The sequence below is a fragment of the Microtus pennsylvanicus genome, chromosome 7 (genome assembly GCF_037038515.1).
Source record: "Microtus pennsylvanicus isolate mMicPen1 chromosome 7, mMicPen1.hap1, whole genome shotgun sequence".
NCBI lineage: Eukaryota > Metazoa > Chordata > Mammalia > Rodentia > Cricetidae > Microtus > Microtus pennsylvanicus.
Window position 1 is genome coordinate 123380010 of NC_134585.1, and position 20157 is coordinate 123400166.

General features: G+C 42.7%; 2 protein-coding genes across 6 annotated transcripts in view; one reads left to right on the forward strand and one right to left on the reverse strand.

Annotated features, from left to right (window-relative positions):
* The window catches only part of Ash1l (ASH1 like histone lysine methyltransferase), a 143390-nt gene extending 127918 nt beyond the window's left edge, over window positions 1-15472 (reverse strand). The window contains exon 1 of the mRNA XM_075978509.1: window positions 15349-15472. The gene's annotated coding sequence lies outside the window, so the exon portion shown is untranslated. The remainder of the gene's footprint in view (window positions 1-15348) is intronic.
* Dap3 (death associated protein 3) overlaps window positions 14735-20157 on the forward strand; it is a 37815-nt gene continuing 32392 nt past the window's right edge. The window contains exon 1 of one of the 5 annotated variants that reach the window (XM_075978542.1): window positions 14735-14804. Coding sequence is in view for 1 of the 5 variants with exons in the window: in XM_075978539.1 (XP_075834654.1) it covers window positions 16035-16037 (3 nt within the window). In the remaining 4 variants the exon portion in view is untranslated. Of the gene's footprint in view, window positions 14805-14835; window positions 15075-15898; window positions 16203-20157 lie in introns of those variants that run through there. The other 4 variants (XM_075978543.1, XM_075978541.1, XM_075978539.1 and 1 more) reach the window with 4 other exon arrangements.

Genomic DNA, 20157 nt, shown 5'->3' on the forward strand with positions numbered 1-20157 from the left:
AAGACACCTCTCTCTTTTTCTTTCTCTCTCCCTCTCCCCTCACCGCACACCTCTGATATTTAGAGGTAGAGATTCTTTGTTTAGCCCTGGCTGTCCTGAAACTCACTGTGTAAACCAGACTGGCCTTGAACTCCAGAGATTGAGTGCCCCTGCCTCCAGAGTGTTTGTATTAGGAGTTGTGCACAACCATACTCGGCAAAACATTTCATTTACAACAACTTGCCTAATAATTTGCGATCATTCCTGACTCCCTTCTATCTCTCCATCTTTCTATATGCATTCCATCAGCAAATGTCAGTTTCATTCTCAAAACATGCAGTCATTTCTCACCACTTCAATAACTACTATATAAGAATTGCTTTGCTCTGTCAAAAGTAGTAGTGTTTTTAATAATTTGATATACTGCAGAACATTCAAATCTGGGCCAATAAAGATGGCTCAGTATGTAAAAAAGGCAGCTGATACTCAAGACAGATGACCTGAGTTTGATCTCTGGAACAAGGATCTCTGAAAGAACAGAAAGTCATGGAACCCATGAGAACTATAACTGAGCACTTAACCTCTCAAGTATGCACACAATAATAAAAATTTTAAAAACAAATAAATAAAATCCGTTATCAAATGGCATGACTATGCTTATTAATTTTATCAAACAAACCCAAAAAAGTTGAAACTCCCTGTAATACATACTGCAGTATTATCTGGTAGTCAATAAAATGAGAAGTTTTAATTTTTATTTCATTTATCTTTTTGTATATGTGCAATGTATACACAAAGGTGTATGGGTCTGTCTCTTTCCCTCTTCCTACCTTATTCCTTTGAGAGTTTGTGTCTGTGTAGGGTGGAAGACAACTTTAGGGAATTAGTTCTGTAGGTCCCAGAAATCATACTCAGATTCGTAGCAAGCTATCTCACAAGCCTACATAAAAAGAAACAAAACTGAAAAAACCAGAATCTCACTGTGTGTCCTTAGCTGCCCTGGAACTTGCTATGTATGTTGACCTTGAACTCACAGAGATTCACCTGCCTCTGTCTCAGCTTCCAGGATGCCAGAATTAAAGGCATGTACCACCAAGTCTATCTCACTAGCTCACCAAAATTCACCCCCAAAATAAGGCGAGTAATAGATGACAGTTGACACCCTGTTTTCATCATTATACAATGTGCACATACTGAAATAATCAGTCTATATCCAATTATGTCAACAGAAAACAAATGATGTGACAGAGAGGAAGGAACAATGACACGCTACCAACGTCTACAAACTTCTAGGATGCTAAGCTTTCCTCTTACCTCTCTAGTAGTCAAATTCTAAGTCTCACTTGCTGGTTTGACTTGGGTCTACCAGCTCTCTGAATATTGGTAGCCCTTGGAGCCCTTTTTTACTTTAAATTCTATCTGAGTATTAAATTACATGGTATATGACTTTTAAAATGCAGACTCAAAAGAGCCTGTTCAATATTTTTTGCAAAGCCCATTCCTCCTTTGATCTCTTTAACTATATTCAATCTCTGTAACTGTATTACCACCAGCTGCTCAAGTCAGAAACCTGGCAATCATCCTGAATTTTTTAGCTATCCCCAACTTTCAACCTAATCTAACACCAAAACTCACCAATAACTGGCTGATTATACCCCTCGTTTTCAATTCCACTACTATCGATGTTTAAAAACTTTTTTTTTTTTTTTTTTGCCTAGAACACAGAAAAGACTTCTAATTTCTTGACCTGGTGCACGATAATTCTGTATTCTGTCAATTATGTTTTAAATAAATGCTGATTGGCCAGTAGCCAGGCAAGAAGTATAGGTGGAACAACCAGACAGGAAGTAGAGGTAGGGCAATGAGAACAGGAGTATTCTGGGAAGGAAGCTCTTTCTGCAGTCCTGTTCAGACATCGAAGAAGGAAGATGTGACCTGCCCCACCGAAAAAGGTACTGAGCCATGTGGCTAACATAGATAAGAATAATGGGTTAATATAAGTTATAAGAGTTAATAAGAAGCCTGGGTTAATGGGCCAATCAGTTTATAACTTATTAGACCTCTGTGTGATTTTCTTTGGGGCTTACAGGCTGTGGGAACTGGGCAGGACAGAAACCCCAGCAAGCAGGCCCTCATGTTACATTGGCCTATCTATCTTGTTTTCCCTTTAGGTTTAAATTATAGCCAAAAAAAAAAAAGTTCTAGAAAATGCCATTTGTATACTTAAAACTATACTTTTTCGAACTCTCCTTTCAGGGTGAGGGCTGGAGAGATAGCTCAGTGGTTTTATTGTGAGCAGGAGAGATGGCTTAAGGGTTAGGAGCACTGGCTGCTCTTCCAGAGAATCCAGGTTCAATTCCCAGCATCCACATGGCAGCTCACAGCTGTCTATAACTCCAGTTCAGAGGGATTGGACACGTTTCAGGGCCAATGCATATAAAATAAAGTTAAATAAATTAAAAAGAAATCTTTCAGATATAAAAGCTCTCAACCCCAAATGTAACTAATAATATGCTCAGCAGCGTGGTAGAGTATTTTTATTACACACTGTGTAGAGGGAGCATGTACAAGCTCAAAATCAGATCCAGGACACTTTTAAATTTTCCTGTGCAAGTACGGGCTGTTGTCAGCGCTCGTGTGCTTGTTGAAAAGTGCACAGGATGGCACTTTACAGATCATCAGTGTTTATTTTGGTTGTAACTGCTCTTCTATATGGAGACTCAATGTTTCTCACTGTGCTGGTAATAGAGCAAGAGTCAACAAAAACCCCCAAAAAACAAATTCTGGTAACACCTATGGTATTTGTGTTCTACATATCTTTTTCCTTCCATCAGAACATATACTTACTCTTTGTGTGGCACTTTCTTCCAATCTCTGCCCAGATTACTTCTGCTCCTAATCAATCAAAAGCACTAGGAATCAAATGCAGGGAATCAGTCTTGGTGACAGGCATCCTTACCCACTCAGCAATCTTGCTGTCCTCTAATATTCTATTCCATTTCTATAAAAGTTTTCTGTGGAAGAACTGAAACCCTCACTCACTGACAACAGCAATGTAAAATGGTGTTGGGAGTGTTTGGTAGCTCTTCAAAGGTTAAGCAATTGCCATATGACCCTGACAATTTCACTCTTAGATACATACCCAAGACAAATGAAAATAGACACACACACAAATGTTTAGAGCAGCTTTATCAGATGGGTAGAGTCTGCCTACAATACCAACATCTATAGAGCAGAGGCAGGAGGGTCACTGAGTTCCAGAATGACTTGGTCTAGCATTAAGCAAGTTCTAAGTCCTAGATCAGCCAGCACAACATGGTGAGATACTGTGCCCAAGGGAGGAAAAAAGAGAACTGGAGAGATGACTCAGTGGTTAAAAGCAGTTGTTGCTCTTGCAGAGAGGATCCAGGTTTGGGTCCCAGCACCCACATGACGGTTCACAACCATCTCTAATTTCAGTTCCAGGGGATCTAATGGCCTCTTCCAACACCACATGCAAGCAAACACTCATACATATAAAAATAAAGGAAATATATTTTGAAAGTAATTTTAAAGTTCTATCCTCTGGACCCATACAATGAAAGGAGAGAAATGACTCTGACAATGTTCATCTCTCACGCATACACACACGTAATAAAAATCCAAGACAATATCTGTACATGACAGCGATTCAATATCAACACGTGGGAGGCAGAAGTAGGTATGAGCTACACAACACCTTGTACCAGTGAAACTAAAACAGGCAGATACGCCAGGCATGGTAGCCCGTGTCTTGAATTCCCAGCACTCAGGAGGCAGAGGCAGGTGGATCTCTGAGTTTGAGGCCATCCTGGTTCACAGAGTGAGTTCCAGGACAGCCAGGGCTAAACAGAGAAACTCCACTTGTTGTTGTTTTTGGGGGTTGGGGGAGTGATGACAAAAATCCAGGCAGATACATAGAAAAGAAATTTGTAGTTACTGCTAGAGCAAAGGGAGAATATGTAAGATAGGGAAGGACTGCTAATAGATACTGTGATGAAATATTTTAAAATAATATTATATATAGTGACTAAGCAGTCATATAACCATGTGACTGTATTAAAAGCCATTCATTTGTACATTTCAGTTAATTTGCATTGATCCTCCTGCCTGCCCCTGGGTATTAGGATTAGACTTGTGTACCATCATGCCTGACACTGCCCACAGGGTAATACCTTTCCTCTCCCCACCTTAGACAAAAGCACCATGCTGTACTGTAACACATTAGTTAACAGGACTCTTAAACTGTAAAATTCTTGAAGGAAAAAAATTGTCTTTTCTTTACCCCTAAGCTCAATGTTATTTTAAAAAAAAAAAATCTGATGGATCAAACTTAAGTACTTCACAGAAGGAAGTCTTTTCCCACTTTGTACAGAAGCAGAATATGAAAGGCCTGTATGGTAGTGCACACCTTTAATCCCAGGACTCAGGAGGCAAAGGAAGGCAGATCTCACAGAGATCCAAGCCAGCAAGAGCTACAAATGGAGACCCTGTCTCAAAGTAAATATAAATAAATTCAACTAAAGGTTTGAGGGGTACTAGAAGATTCCTCAGCAATTGTTCGTCTTGCAGAGGAATTGGGTTTTCAGTTCCCAGCACTGACATGGTGGCTCACAACCATCTGAACTCCAATTCCAGGGGATCAGACCCCCTTTTCTGATCTCCATGGACACTAGACTAGGCACACACATACATGCAAGCAAAATACTCAATATACGTAAAATAACTTTTTCATAGCAGAATACAGGAGCAGGGACATAGCTCAGTGAATAAGAGCAATTGCTGCAGGCACCAAGATTTGAGTTTGAATGTAAAAGCCAGACATGGCTATCTGTACCTCAACACTGGGACGGAGAGAGACGGGCAGATATTAGGGCTCACTGGCCAGGTAGTCTAGCTGAAACGACAAGCTTCTGGTTCAGTGGGAGACCCTGTCTCAAGTGAATAAGATAGGCTGAAAGATACGTTGCTTCCTCCTTTGGCCTTCACATCCTCATATACATGCAAAACACACACACACACAATGAGGTAAGTATTACTCCTGTACAAGTCCTTTTCAATTAGTAGATTCCATATTGCAAACGGATAATTTATTTGATATGATACTGCATGTTGACCTAAGTGGTTATTCACTTGGGAGAAAACAAAGTTAGATGCATTTTTTATGTCCTTTAAGACAAACAGGCTAGGAGAGATGAGTACTGGCTTCTCTTCTAGAGGACCATACAAGTACCCATCTGGCAGCTCACAAGCATCTGAACCCCAGTTCCAGGGGATCATCCAACATTCTCTCCTGGCCTCCAGGAACCAGACACTCATGTGGTGCACAGACGTACATGCAAGCCAAGCACCCATATTTGTAAAATAAAAATTTAATAATTTTAACTTTAAAGTACTTGCCTAAGTATAACCAAAGACCTGAGGGCTCAACCTCTAACACTGAAAGTGTTGGTAGGAGAGCAAGATGGAAAATGTATAACTTTTCTCAAAGATCACACAAGCAAGTAAAATAAACATACTCCTTAGCTGTACAGAAGCGACCCTGTTTTGTTAACCTGTTTCTCAGTTGTCTCTCACATACACATGGTCCAACGTGGAGAGAGAGGAAAAGAATTAAATACCTGGAGTGTCTCAGACATGGCAGTATACAGTTCTAATAACAGAAGCGGGAGGACTGGTACAAGTTAAAGACTAGCCCAGTCTATAATATAGCCAGTCCCCAGGCTAGTCAGGTGTACACAGTAAGAACCAATCAGAAAAGACTATCTGTGAGGAGAAAGAAAAACTAAGGGAGACAGATTCCCTAGAACAGAAGTTATAGACAGTTGTGAATCACAACCAATCATCTCTGCAGCTCATTGAGAAAAAAACTTTTGAGTAATTCAGCAGTCTTGTGCAACAATGCTTGTTAGGATTACATTTCATTTATGGTGCAGGGGTGGGCATGCAAATGCAACATCATGCATATGGATACCAGAGGACAACTGAAGGAGCTAGTTCTCTCCTGTCACCATGAGATAGATCCTTCAGCTAGGTGGTAAGCACATTAACTGTCCAAGCCATTCCACCAGTCCATATTAGCTGTTTGTATTTAAAGATCCACTTTATCTTAAATTATATGTGTGCGTGAGAGCAGGTATCTATGCAGTCCAAAAGAAGGCATCAAATGACCTGGACTGGAGATGGTTGTGAGATGTCCAATATGGGTGCTAGCAATCAAATGCAGCTCCTCTGCTACGGCACTATGAGCTCTTAACCAATGAGTCACTTTTCTGACACACACACGCACATCTTAGTTTTTATTTGATTTGAGACAGGCTCTCTATACAGATATGGAAGGTCTGGAACTCTGGCTTTGAACTCACAAAGGTCTGTTTGCTTGTGCCTCCCAAAGGCCTGTGCTATAACACCCCGTTACTTTTTAGTTTTTTTAAAGATTTACTTTAATTATATGTGTGTGTGCTTTTTCTTCATGCATGTCTAGGCACCATCTGTGTACAGCACATGAAGAGGTCAGAAGAGAGTGTCTGATGCCTGGAACAGTGAACTGCCATGTTGGGGGCGGGGAGGGGGATGTCGACAGGGATGACTGGGAATCTAACCTTGGTCCTCTGAAAGAGCAGTAAGTACTCATAAGCACTAAGACATCTCTCCAGTTCCCACTTATAGCTTTTTTTTAAACAGTAATAAATCAGCAATGTAAGCTTTGGAATTGTATATGACATGATCTAACAATTAACTGGCTTTTTTTCGGGAGGGGGGGGCTATCATGCTGTAGCTCTGGCTGTCCTGGAACTCAGTAGACCAGGCTGGCTTCAAACTAGAAGATCTGCCTACCCCTGCCTCCCAAGTGCGTGCCCTTAAACCTAGCACAATGAACTGACTTTAAAAATTATTTTTAACTCATAGAAGGTGCATCTAAGAAATACTTGCTAATGTGAACAAAAGCTTTACCTTATTCTATAATTACTTGATTTTTCTTCCTTAAAATTAAACATATATACACATAAATAAATAGCTTAAGTTTCTTCAAAAAAGCAATTGTTCATTATTATTTATCTCTTTCTGCATCTAAACATTAACCTCCCAACCTGTTATCATTTAGTTGGATCTTCTCTGAAAACATATATTAATATTCACCCAGTGGTTATTCTATATGATTGACTCAAGCCCTTTGAGACCTATTTTTCAAATATCAATTATTCATTTCTTCTTTTCAAAAACAATCTTTTAAATTTCTTGCATTTGCCCTATTGGGCTTAGTCAGGAAATATTTAAACTCTGGAGTTTTCACTTTCAGCAGAAATGAATTAGGAAGTCCACCATTTACACTAAGAAGCCAAAACAAAACTAATTTAGAATTGATACACTGTCCTCCTTAAAACAAACAAAGCTGAGACTAGGTATAAAATACAGAAAAAAAGAATAAAATGCAGAGCCAAAAATTAAGTCAACAACTCATGCCTTATTTACTATGGAACTAAACATGCGATATGAACAGAAGATAGAAACCACAGTTATGAAGATGGCTCAGAGGGCAAATAAAGGCCCTTGAAGCTAACTAAGCCTGATAACACTTTAAGAGAACAGACTTCTGAAAGTTGTCCTCTGAATTCCACATGTGTGTGAGCATGCACACAAAAATACACACTAAATTCTTATAAAGAAAGAAAACGATGAAATATTAACTGTTGGTGGAACTGGCAATCATCTCCACTATAGCATAACTGCCAGCCCTTTTAGTGGGAAGTATATTTAACAATCACTCGAGGTCAGGAACACCAGACCCCCTGAGCAAAATGGCAAGATCCCGTCTTAAACAAAAACTAGGCTAAGTATGATGATAATCCCAGCATTCCGGAGGTTGAGGCTGAAGGATCAAGTTTAAGACAAAACGTAAGTTAAATAGGCAAGTCTGAACTAAGAATGAGACCCAAATAAATAAATTTAGGCAAATGAATAAATTCTACTTTAAGGATAAAATGTCAGTTTTCTGAAACATCTTCTCACTCAAGGGCAGCATTCACTTTCATTTTCTTGCTTTTGTTTACCATGGGTTGTAAGGTAAGTAACAAAACCAAAAGTACCAACTCCCCAAGTACCCATACATAGTGCTCACAATCAGATTTTCAAAATCAAAACAATGTGTTTTATTCTTGTAAACAGCAAGTTGCCTTAAGACTGAACTATTCAGCTCTCATTCAATGTCTCCAATGCCAACTCATTTTTCTGTGTAATTGGATTCCACTAGAAAATGGTTTTTAACATCTTGTCAGTATGACTAAAACAATAAAAAAGTATCAACATATTATTTGTCACTTGCGAATGTGATAAAGCTGACACGCTTTTCTGATTAATTAGCAAACATCTAAGAGCAGTCATGTGAATTTCTATTCACCTCAGTTTTTTTCTTAGATGGTAGAGAATTCCCTATTGACAAAATAGAAGTAACTGGAATAAGTGATTTAATTCCAACTATCATCAGATAGAATATTTAAGAGTTATAATAACCTATCTATGGAGAATGATTTTCAATATAAGGATGAAAGAGTAGAGGGCAGGAGAGATGGCTGTAGTTAAGAGCACTGGCTGCTCTTCCCAAGGACTTGAGTTCAGTTCCCCAGTACCCACAAGTACTACGGAGTTATCTCTAACTCCAATTCCAGGGGATTGGACAATACTTCTGGCTTACACAGGCACACAATATACAAGTAATAAGTACTACACACAAGTAAAACATCCATACACATAAAACTTTTCTTAAAATTAAAAAATATTCTAGTGTGGTGGCGCACACCTTTTAATCACAGCACTCAGGAGGTAGAGGCAGGCAGATCTCTGTGAGTTGAAGAACAGCCTGGTCTATGGAGTGAGTTCTGGGACAGTTAAGGCTATTACACAGACAAACCCTGTTTTGAAAAACAACAACAAAAGAACAAGAGGGAGGGAGGGAGGAAAAAAGATTTCTGAGGCAAGCATGGTGGCACATGCCTAAAATTCCAGCACTTGGAAGATCAGGAGTTCTAAGTTTCAGGCCAACCCCAGTTACATGAGACCCTATCTAAAAAATAAACAAATCTAAAACATGGGATATAACATTGGTAAGTACCAAGATGACCAATAAGTAGAGAGGCTAATACCTTCATACAAAGAAAGAGAAACAGGAGTGGGAAAGTAGCTCAGCTGATAAAGTGCTTACTTTGCAAGCATGAAACCCTGTGTCTGACCCCAGTACCAGTGTAAAAACTGCCAGGTGTGGGGTCTGCTTGTGACCTCAGTGCTAGGAATATATGGCAAGAGCTAGTGGGTTCCTGGAGCTACCCGCTAGCCAGTCAGCCTCACCCACTGTAACTAGCTGAGGCCAGGCTAGTAAGACCCTCTTTGAAAGACAAGCTAGACAGCGACTGAGAAGGAATGATACTTGAAGTTGTCCTTAAACTTCCACACACCAGAACACACAGATACATGTGCTCATATACACGTGTCCACATAAAGAAACATAAACAAGTAACAGCTACTCTGAGAACAATTTTAAGAACTAGCAGCATAAGTCAAAACAAAATTATAAGCTACTACAATGAACACTGACACAGGAGACCTTACACAAGATCACATTAAAGCTCTACGGTGCCTTTAAAATATTCAGACTGGGTATGGAGAGAGCTCAGCAGTAAAGAGCACTTGCTGCTCTTGTAGAGGACCACAGTTTAGATGCCAGCACCAGACTGAGTGGTTTATATATATATATATAACTCCAACTCCAGAGGGATCTGATAACCTTCTTCACCCTTTTCTGGCTTCTCTCTCTCTCTTTCTCTCTCTCTCCCCCTTCCCCCCCTTCTCTCCCTCTCTCTCACTCTCTCTCCCTCCCTCCCTCACCCCTCTCTCTCCACACACCGCCCCTGAGAAAAAGCCCAACAAGTGGCAGCTTCCACCTAAAATAAAGCCAATGGAACTGCTGATACTGTAAAGCCAATACCCTGCAAGGTAATTGGAAGTTCTGCTATGTACTGTGTAAGACACAATGTAAAAACAGGACACGATCCTTTTCTATTACTGTTATGTTTTGCTTTGCTTTGCTTGAAACAGGGTCTTGTCTGGGTCCTTTCTCATTACTGCACCTTAAGAAACTTAAACCATTTGTGTGTGTGTGTGTGTGTGTGTGTGTGTGTGTGTGTGATTTTGTTTTTGAGATAAGATCTCGATATGCTGATGCTGCCTAGGTTGACCTCAAACTCAAGGTAAGCTTAAGTGATCCTCCTGTATAGCTCATGGTGGCTCAGGTCTCTTAATTCCAGGACCTAGGAGGCAAAAGCAAGACAACTTGCATAAATTTGAGGCTAATCTGAGCTACACAGTGAATCCCAGGACACTGCTTCCTCCAAAATTAATTTTGAAGTATCTGAAATATATAAGGGGCAAAGCATGTGTAAACACACACACACGCACACAGCATATAAAATGGATGAAATAACACCACGGACACACCCATTAGGCATTGGAGAAAATATCAAACTTTTCACAAATACACAGCTCTTCTTTCTGGTAGCTTTACAAAGGCCATTCCAATACAAATCGGAGACGGGATGGAGAGCCAGTCCAACACTAGTAGAGCACTTGCTGCTCTTGCAGAGGACTCTGGTTCCTTCTCAGCAATCACAGAGTAACCAATCCGGATCCAAGGCCCTCTTCTCATCTCATGGACGCCAGAACACACACAGTATACATGCATATATACAGGCTAAGCACTCATATACATAAAATAACACAAATCTAAAAACAGACAAAATACTTTTCCTAAGATCCTACAGTCTATTCTGTTAAAATGCCTTCTCCAAAATAAGTCTTTCTGAATCCTCTGCTCCTTTAAAAGTACTCTAATTATTTTTAATTTTAATTTCACAGAGTCAACAAATGATTTCTCAATTTTACATCCAAAAGTATTTTTGCCTTTATATACACTCCAAAATGGCAACAAGACCTTTTTATACCAGAAAAATATAGTAATGCCATCCTGGGATCAAAAAACCAGAGCATGCTAGGCCTGGTAACAAACATACCACAATGTTTGCTTTCTTACATCAGACGCATGTGGTTTTTTTGTTTTGTTTTGTTTTTAAGACATAGTCTCACTATATTCGGGCCTTACTACACTCTTACACTCGACAGACAAAGCTGCCTTTGAACTCAAGAAGATTCACCTGCTGCTGCCTCCCAAATACTGGGATTAAAGGCATGCTCCACCACACCCAGCATGAAGGCATTTAAAAACAAAAACAAAAGACATTACTTTTCATACATGTGTGTGTGCACCTAGATGAGTTTATGTGCCCCACATTCATCCAAGAGCTGGCAGAGGCCAGAAGAAAGTGCTGAGTTCCCTGAAGCTACAGTTAAGGGCAGTGTGTAGCGCCATGAGTACTGAGAACCAAACCTGGTCTTTTGCAAGACCAGGAAGTGCCCTTAATTGACAAGCTATTTCCCTCAGCCGCTGAAAACACTTTTAAATATATAACCTTACATACAATACACACAGTTTTATAGCTTCCTAAGAATAGACAGCAGCATAACTGAGTAAACACATTTGTTTAAAAGCCTGTACCCGACCTGATCCCAAACTATGCAAAGATGGAGGAGACGACAACTCCACAGAGTTGACTTCGGACATCCTTATGTACCATGGCAAGCACACCCACCCACACATAAAAATAAAACTTTAATTAAAATAATAAATGCTATTAAAATCCTTTGCAATTAGGTTGCAAATTTCAATTTCTCCTTCTAGTCTGGAGAGTCATCAACATTATGCAAGTCATAAATTCAACTGGAATAAAATCTCTTGAACAGCAGAGACTACGTATTATTCATCATAAGTGCTCTTCATGTAGAAGTAATGAAACATACAAACTAAACTAACGAAAATAACGAAACTAAACAAACAAAAAAGAATAGGGGGAAAAGAACTTTGAATTATCAGTCTCAACACACAATGAGAATATAAAGGTGTTGCAAAACAAGCCAAACAAACAGAACTCACAGTTGTCTACCAACTACAGAAATATATTTTGAGCAAATCCTTTTTTTCTTTTGGTTTTATTGAGAACACCTCACTCTACCACCTAAGTTGGCTTAGAACTCACAACACAGGCCAGGCTGGCCTTGAACTCATGTTAATCTTCCTGCCTAGTTTTCTCTAAATGCATGAAGCCTGTCTTGAGGGCAAATTTAAATCCTGACCCTAAAGTTCTCCTGGTGGTCACACTCAAAAACAAAATTCATGTGGAAACTGGGTGTCTCAAGATCAGAGCAAACACCGGTTCTATCTCATTACAACTTAAGTTCCTCAAAGTAAACGCATACTAGATGGGTGAAGCGGTGGTGCACGCCTTTAATCTCAGCACTTGCGAGGCAGAGACAGGCGGATCTGTGAGTTTGAGGTCAGCCTGGTCTACACATCGAGTTTCAGGACAGAAAGGGCCACACAGTAAGATACTGACTCAGGAAAATCAAAAGTATATACATAATTCATGTGTAATTTATATATATAAAACAATCTAAGCACCATTAATCTAGATTAAGAAACAAACTAATAGTAAGACTTGAATTAGTTCAAAGATTCTTTCCTCATATTCATAGAGGGGATCCTTACTACAAAATTAGTCTTTCGAAGAATTCCTATAGTCCAGCCAAGAAGTTCCAATATCCAAAAGGCACATATCAATAATTCAGATTCCAAAAACAGTTTACTCATAAATGCCAAAAGAAACTGCCGAAGAAGCCAGGCAAGTTGGCTCATGCCTGTAATCCCCAGAAGGCTGTGGCAGGAAGATTACAATCCTCAACTTTGAGGCCAGCCAGTTTGAGCTACAGAGAGCAAGCCCTGTTTCAAAAAGACGACAAAAGGAAAATGTTAAGATAAAGTCTGTCACAACACACCATCCTGCTGGGTGAACGCACTCTTGTATCCTTCTACAGTAAAGTGAGCAACCAAAATTCCTTCTAAATTAAATGGGCATTAAATTTTTTTTTAAAGATGTGTGTGTGCGCGCGTGCATGTGCGTGCACACCAGGGCTATATGCAGACGTTAAAAGAGGGTAGCAATATCTTGGAGCTGGAGCTATAGGCAGTTGTGAGCCACCTGAAGTGGGTGCTGGGAACTGAACTTGGGTCCTCTGGAAGAACAAGTATATGCTCTTAACCGCTAAGCCACCTCTCCAGCCCCTTGTCTTGTTTTCTAAGATAAGGTCTCTTGTAACCTAGGCTGACTTTAAACTTACTATGAAGCATAGGCTGGGTTCGAACTCATGATCTTTCTGCCTCAGCTTCCAGAATGCTGGGATTACTGGTGTGAGCCACCACACTCAGACTGAATAGGCTTTTAATGAAGGTTTCATGGTTTCAATTCCACATGGATTCACTTGTTCTCTCAATAGGCTGACAACTCCCCTCATATGCACCCCAAGCTATTACACAAGCTAATCAACAGATCGTGGTTATTCTTACCCCAAGACAGGGATCGATTACTAAGTATCCAATAATTTTGTTGTTGTTCATTGAGACAAAGAAGATCCTTTCTCTTGTAGATATAAAGCTAAGCTGCCCAGATGGCAGTGTGGCTCAGTGGTAGAAAGCTTGCTAGCAGGTTTAATGCCTTGGGTTTAATCAAACAGATGCACCCCCCCCCCAAAAAACCCAACCAACAACAAACAACAGCCACACAAGTACAAATTAGGCTGTGAAAGCATTTCAGTTATCAAACATACACACTAAACTATCAGAAAGGCTCTGCTTGCTGTGTGAACACAAAACAGTTAAAATACCTATTTGATAGGTCAGACAGGCAAGGACAGTATATAGTCCACACGTTTGGCACTTTAGGCTCTCATAAGCATAATCTAACCATATGCCTCCTTTCCAGATACACTTATATTTGCCAATAACAATCTCCTGAGGCACTATGATATGGACAATACATTACTAAGCTAATAATCAAAATACCTTGTAGTCCCAACTTTGCCACTAATTTAACATGTGACCTTGGAAGAGTACCTCTTCACGCCCCAAATTCCTACTTTCCTATCATTTTCAGAGCTCTAGGATTACAGAGAAACTGAAAGCATTCTGAGTATAAAAACCTTATGCTAACATAAGCACTACTACAGATCCACATGGCCTCATTCTCGGCCTGATCACTCTGAGGGTGATGTTCTGGGCTTTCATATTTACACAACTGACTATTCAAAAACACAAGCTACGTCAAGTTTCCTCCCTCCCTGGTCCTAGGAAGCATGCTGTATTATCTAGTAGGCAAAAGTACGTGTACACACTATCGACCTCGAGGACACGTCCCAGCATTTGTTTTTAAAAGGGAACTCCATTGCACTTCCACAAATGCAGTCACCTCCTGAGCACCTTTCCATCTTTGTACACAGCAGCTATAACCAACAGACCGTCTGGTCTTGAAGACCGAAAACATTTCTTTCCAAAGTAACCAGTGACATTTATTTATTAAACTTATTAACAGATCAGTATGTCATGTCTGCACATAGTTCCGCCTTTAGAGAACACCACAGTCTCATACAGGTAAACTACCCTCTGAAGATCATCTCCCTGGCCACTTCTGTCCCTTAAACAGACAGACATAAACTGGATCTTGGGAGATGCTCCAGTCAGGCCTACTACAAACTAACCTGTCAGGGGCACAGCCGACTCCGCCTCCACTCACTTACTTTCCCCGTCCCCCTCCCCCAAACGAAGCGCCCGCCGGCCAGGGACACCCCGCCACCCCGCCTAGAGGGACTTCCCGGTAAGCTCAGGATCCCTTTCCCTCCTCTCCCCTCCCCCATCCGCACCCCGCTCTCCCGGAGGTCCAGGTCCGGGAGGTGACAGTGGATCCCGGGCAGCCAAGGAGAGAGAGAGTCCTCGGGCCTTCAAAGGCCTGCTCGCACCGCACTACTCACCGTGCGAGGCCGAGAGCGCCGAGCGCAGGCAAGTGGGAAGAGGGGGTGGCAGCCTGGCGCCTCGGCTTCTCCGGGTCCACGCCGTAACCCTCCCGCTGTCAGGAGGCGGCCAGCGGGTAAGCGGGCCGGGGAAACGCCAGAGGAGAAGCCAAAGGCGTAGGTCGGGAAGGGGAAACCGAGGAAAGGCGGGTCCGGCAACCGAGACCGGGATCGTCTCCCCCTCCGCAAAGCGAACCCAAAATGGCGGCGGGAGCGGCGGCGGCGGCGGCGGCAGCGGCTCTAGGGAGGGAGGGAGGGAGCGAGCGAGCGAGCGAAGGGCGCCTTGTGCCCCCCCCCCCCGCCTCCCACTCCTCCCTCCGCGCGCTCTCCCCGCCGTCCCCCCCCCCTCACCCGTCTCCGGACGCGCAGCGCGCACGCCCGCCGGCAAGCTTCCGAGTGTGTCTGGACTGGGCGCGAGCTGCGCCCTCCAGCCGCCGCCTCCCGCCGCCCCGAGCCGGCAACACCGACGCGCTCGCTCCGGGGCGCCCGCTCGCGCGCTCCCGGCGCCCGTTCGGCCCTCACGCGTACCTTCGGCGGCGCGAGCCCGAGCCTCCTCCGCCTCCTCCGCCTCCTCCTCCTCGGCTCGCCTCCCTCCCTTCCCCGCCCCCACGGCTACCAACGGCAGCCACGGCCGCCGCCGCCTTCGCCCCCACCCCTCGAGCGTGCGCCTCCCACAATCCCCCCCGCGGGACGTTCCATTGAGCGCGGCTGCCGGGGCAAGGGAGAAGAGGCCTGGCCACGGCGGGTGCGGCTTGCCACGGCGACGGGACTCGCTGGCGTAGCGAGCGAAGAGACCTGGGCACCGACCTCCTGGGACGGGCCGCCGCCGCGCTGAGGCTCGCTGCCCGCTTCTGGCCGCAGGGCGGGCGGCGCGGTGCCCCTCCGCTGGGCTGTGGTTGGAGCCGTGGCGACTGCGCGCTGGGTAGCTTCCTGCCACACGTCCGGAGTTGGCCTCACAGTCGCGGGACGGGAACCTCGGATCAGGCTGCTGGCTGTGTGTGCCGGGCACCGCAGCGGGAGTCCTGGTGCTGGACTCGATGGTGAGGGGACTGAGCCGCACAGGGGATGCGGTGATGGAGGGAAAGGAGCGTGTACCCGAACCGCCCCGAGGTTAGGAGTGAGGCCAGCGGAGTAAGCGACCCTCAAGAGGGGGGCATCCTCTAGACCCAGGGCTGCGGACCTGGGAGGAAGAACTGGCGCAGAAGGTCTGTTTTAATGATAACGCAATTTAACGTAAGAGTTCGAAAGGGTGCCTAGCCTCAACGGTGTTTGTGTGCTCTTTGCACACTTCTCAAAGATTACACACACTCGGTTTTCAGCTGGAAACCTGATGTAAGAGCAGGGTTCTCAACCTTCCTAATGCTGCGACCCTTCAATACAGTTCCTCATGTTGTGGTGAGCCCCAGCCGTAAAAATTCTATTCGTTGCTACTTCATGACTTTAATTTTGCTGCTATTCTGAATAGAAATGTAAATATATGATATACAGGATATCTCATACGACTCCTGTGAAAGGATTGTTCGGACCCGTGTTGAGACTGTAGAAACCATACACTTGGAATTTGTTTCTGGACTTGATCTTTGTGGCCTTCGAGTTATTTTTCTAAGTTACTTACGGGATACTGGGCGGAAAAGTTAGCTAACCCCAAATTATGCCTCCAGGGTTGCAGTATGAATTAATGAGATAATGTATATAAAGTAGAATTAGCTCCGAGGCACGGGGAAAAGGCAGAATATTGTCGTTCCCATTTACAGTGCTGTTGATGTTGATAAGACTTGTAGGTGTAATTGGTAGTTTGTGTTATGCTCAAATTGTTAAACAAGGTCTATGGCATTCCTTGACTGCTAATAACTGTTTCTCAAAACTGCTCTGACATTTGATGACTGAATTCAGAACTATGGGGTGTTAAAACCCTAATGTTTGGTTTACCAAATTTTAGTATCCCACAAAAAGCAAAACAAAATTTTTGAGGAACAAGCTATTTCACTTTCCCTTCTTATCTGGAAATTCCTGCCTTTGTGATTTGGGAGAAGTTTAAATACTACTATATTCCATTCATCTCCAAGACCCATCCAATGAAAATTCAAATGGTCTTTTTGGGGGTGGGCATTAGGATATCTTTAGGGTGTCTTTTGAGACAGTCTCTTTAGCCCTGACTTGCCTGGGACTCTGACTGTCTTCTGTCTTAGGCTTCCTGGTGTTTGGATTACAGACATGAGGCCACACCTGGCTTTCAGATGACCTAACATTCCCCCATTACCTGTATGGGTCAGGATTTGTCTTCATGTTTTCTTCTTTGAGTTAAAAAAAAAAAATCAGCCTTAATTACCTTGCTGTGTAATTAACTTTTGCTAACCAAGCTCTAGCTGATTAATGGAGCCCAGCTAGATTTGCATTCATCTTTCTTTAATAACTTCATGTATGCAAATTTGTATGGGCGTGTGCTTGCACGCGTGCACACCGACTTCTTACAAGTTTTCATATGTTAAAATCAGTGTCAGCTACTTATGTACTAGAATGAGCCACGCTAAAGGCTGTGATCTCAACACTTAGGAAGTGGAGGCAGGAGCAGCAGAACTTCAAGGTCATCCACAGCTATACAAGGTTTTGGCCAGCCTGGGTTGGGTGAGACTGTTTCCGAACAGCAGCAAAGGATGGAGGGAGGGAGTGAAAGAAAGTGCAAGATTGAAAAGCATAGATAGAATACCATACCGGAAGAATGCATATTCCTGTTTAATCCTTACAGCAACACTTTGAGATAATCTTATCTTCATTTTCAAGTAAAGAAGCTTGAACCCACAGAAAGCCGTAACTTGATCTCTAGACTGTAGTTGCCTGTCTCTTAAAAACATAACTTTTCCCTATGCCCAGCTACCTTCATAGTAAGATTTATTTTATTATTATTTTGTGTGTATAGGTGTTTTGCCTGCATGTATGTGGGGGAGAGAGGCATTCATGTACAATAATCCCAGAAGCAAGAAGAGGGTGTTGGATTATGAACCGCCATGTGGGTGCAGGGGATGGAGCCTGGATCCTCTGGGAAAGCAGCAGCGTTCTTGACTGCTGAGCTGTAGCATTCAAGCTCCAGCCCCCGTAGTAAATTTTCTTAGCAGCTGCATAAGTCTGAAAGCCTTTTAAGTGTTCATTTGTATTGCGTATTGCAAATATAGAAAATTTTGTGCTTTGATGATGCACTTAAATCCCACTGTAGTCTGTAACAAGTCTTTCTCTGTTCCACTAGCCAGTCCCAAGTAATGACACAGAGACTTCCTATTCATTATGAAAGCTCAGCCTATAGCTTAGGCTTGCCCACTAGCTCTTCTAACTTAAATTAACCCATATTTCACAATCTATGTTCTATCACGTGGCTTTTTACCTTTCTTTCATTCTGTACCTCTGACTTGTTCTGCCTCTCCTGGCATCTCCTCTGCTTGCCTGGACCCATCCCCAGTTCCTTTCTTTGCCCAGAAGTCCCACCTATTCTCCCTGCCTAACTGTTAGCCACATAGGTTTTTATTAAACCAATCACAGTGACGCAGTCTCTACACAGGGTAGTCAAATACCTCACAACAGTGACCGGTCTTTTACCCTCAGGTTCAGTGCTGTAATGGAATTGACTTCTCTTTCAACCTCCACCTTAGTATTTTCGGGGGGAATGGGCAGTTTGGCTTGTTTTGCTTTGAGTTTTTTGTTTTGATGATGCTACAAATGAAACCCAGGCTCTTAGAATTGATAAACAAGCATGGAACCACTGAGCTACCCCCAAACCCAAACCAAAACACCACATTTAATTTGGTCACCAGTATATGCAATGCACTCTGAAATGGTTTCTGAATTCCAGTAACTTTCAATAAGTACACCAATTTATGTATGCATGTCAGCTAAGTAGAGGCAAGTAAAATAATATTCTGGGTTTTTTTTGTGTATTCCTGAGAACCTACCAGAAACAATAGCGTGTTCACTAAAACGCACCTCGTTGACTGGGTGGTGGTGGTGCTACACAGAGAACCCCTGGGTGGGGGAGGGCACCCCATGGAATGGATGGATCTTCAGCTATTGAACTGGCAGAGATAAGAGTGACTGGGCTGAGACGGCTCAGTGGGTGAAGGCGCGTGCTACGAAAGGCTGGTGACATTAGTTCGATCCCCATAATCTGTGTTATGGAGGAAAGGACTGTTTCCACAGAGTTGTCACATGCACACTAAAAATAAAGGGGTTTGTTGTTGTTGTTTGCTTTTTAACATACATAAACCAGGCATGGTGGCACATGCCCTTAATCCCAGATTTGGGAGGCAGAGTCTGATGGATTTCTGTGAGTCCCAGACTAGCCAAGCCTATCTATGAGGTCCTGTCTCAAAAGCAAAAATAGACAACCTACAACAATAACCCCCCAAGAACAACAATGATAGGATGGACAGAATAATTTCCCACATAATATGATTCTGCTAGATTATGTAATAAATCTATATATCACATAAAAAAATGATGTGATAAATAAAAAACTACAAATAAGATTGTGGCTGCTCATCAGAGACACAGAAAACTCCAAATCGCAATGATGTAATGTGAGCAAAATGAAGTTGCAGATTTCAAAAACGGGAGAGATCCATGAGAAGGGAAGGTAAAGTAATGACAAGGGCTGTCTGGAGCCTGTGGAATGGCAGCCCTGCCCCGATTCTAATTTGTCAGTATGATTTTATTTTCTGCTTATCTAGTTGTTTTGAGATGAGGTCTCACTGTGAAGCAGCAAGTAGCCTGGACCTTGCTGTGTAGAGCAGGCTGCCTTGAATTTACAAAGTACAGGCTCAAAGCCATGCATCACCACACCTAGCCGTCCTTATAATTATTTGAAATGATTGAAAATGTAATTTGGAGCCAGGCATAGTGCCTCACACTTGTAATCCCAGCATTTGGAAGGCTGAGGCAGGAGGATTGCCAAGAATTCAGGACCAGTCTGCACCCAATATGAAACCCTGCCTATGAATACATCAAGCAAACAAGCAAGCAAGCTGGGCGTGTCTTTCATTAGAGCCTTGGTCTGACACACACAAGGCCCTGAGCTGATCCCTGACATTATTACTGTAAAGGCTAAACAAAACGTAGTTTACTATAGGATGATTGAGACAGGGTCTCAAGTAGTGTAGGTTAACCTTGAACTTG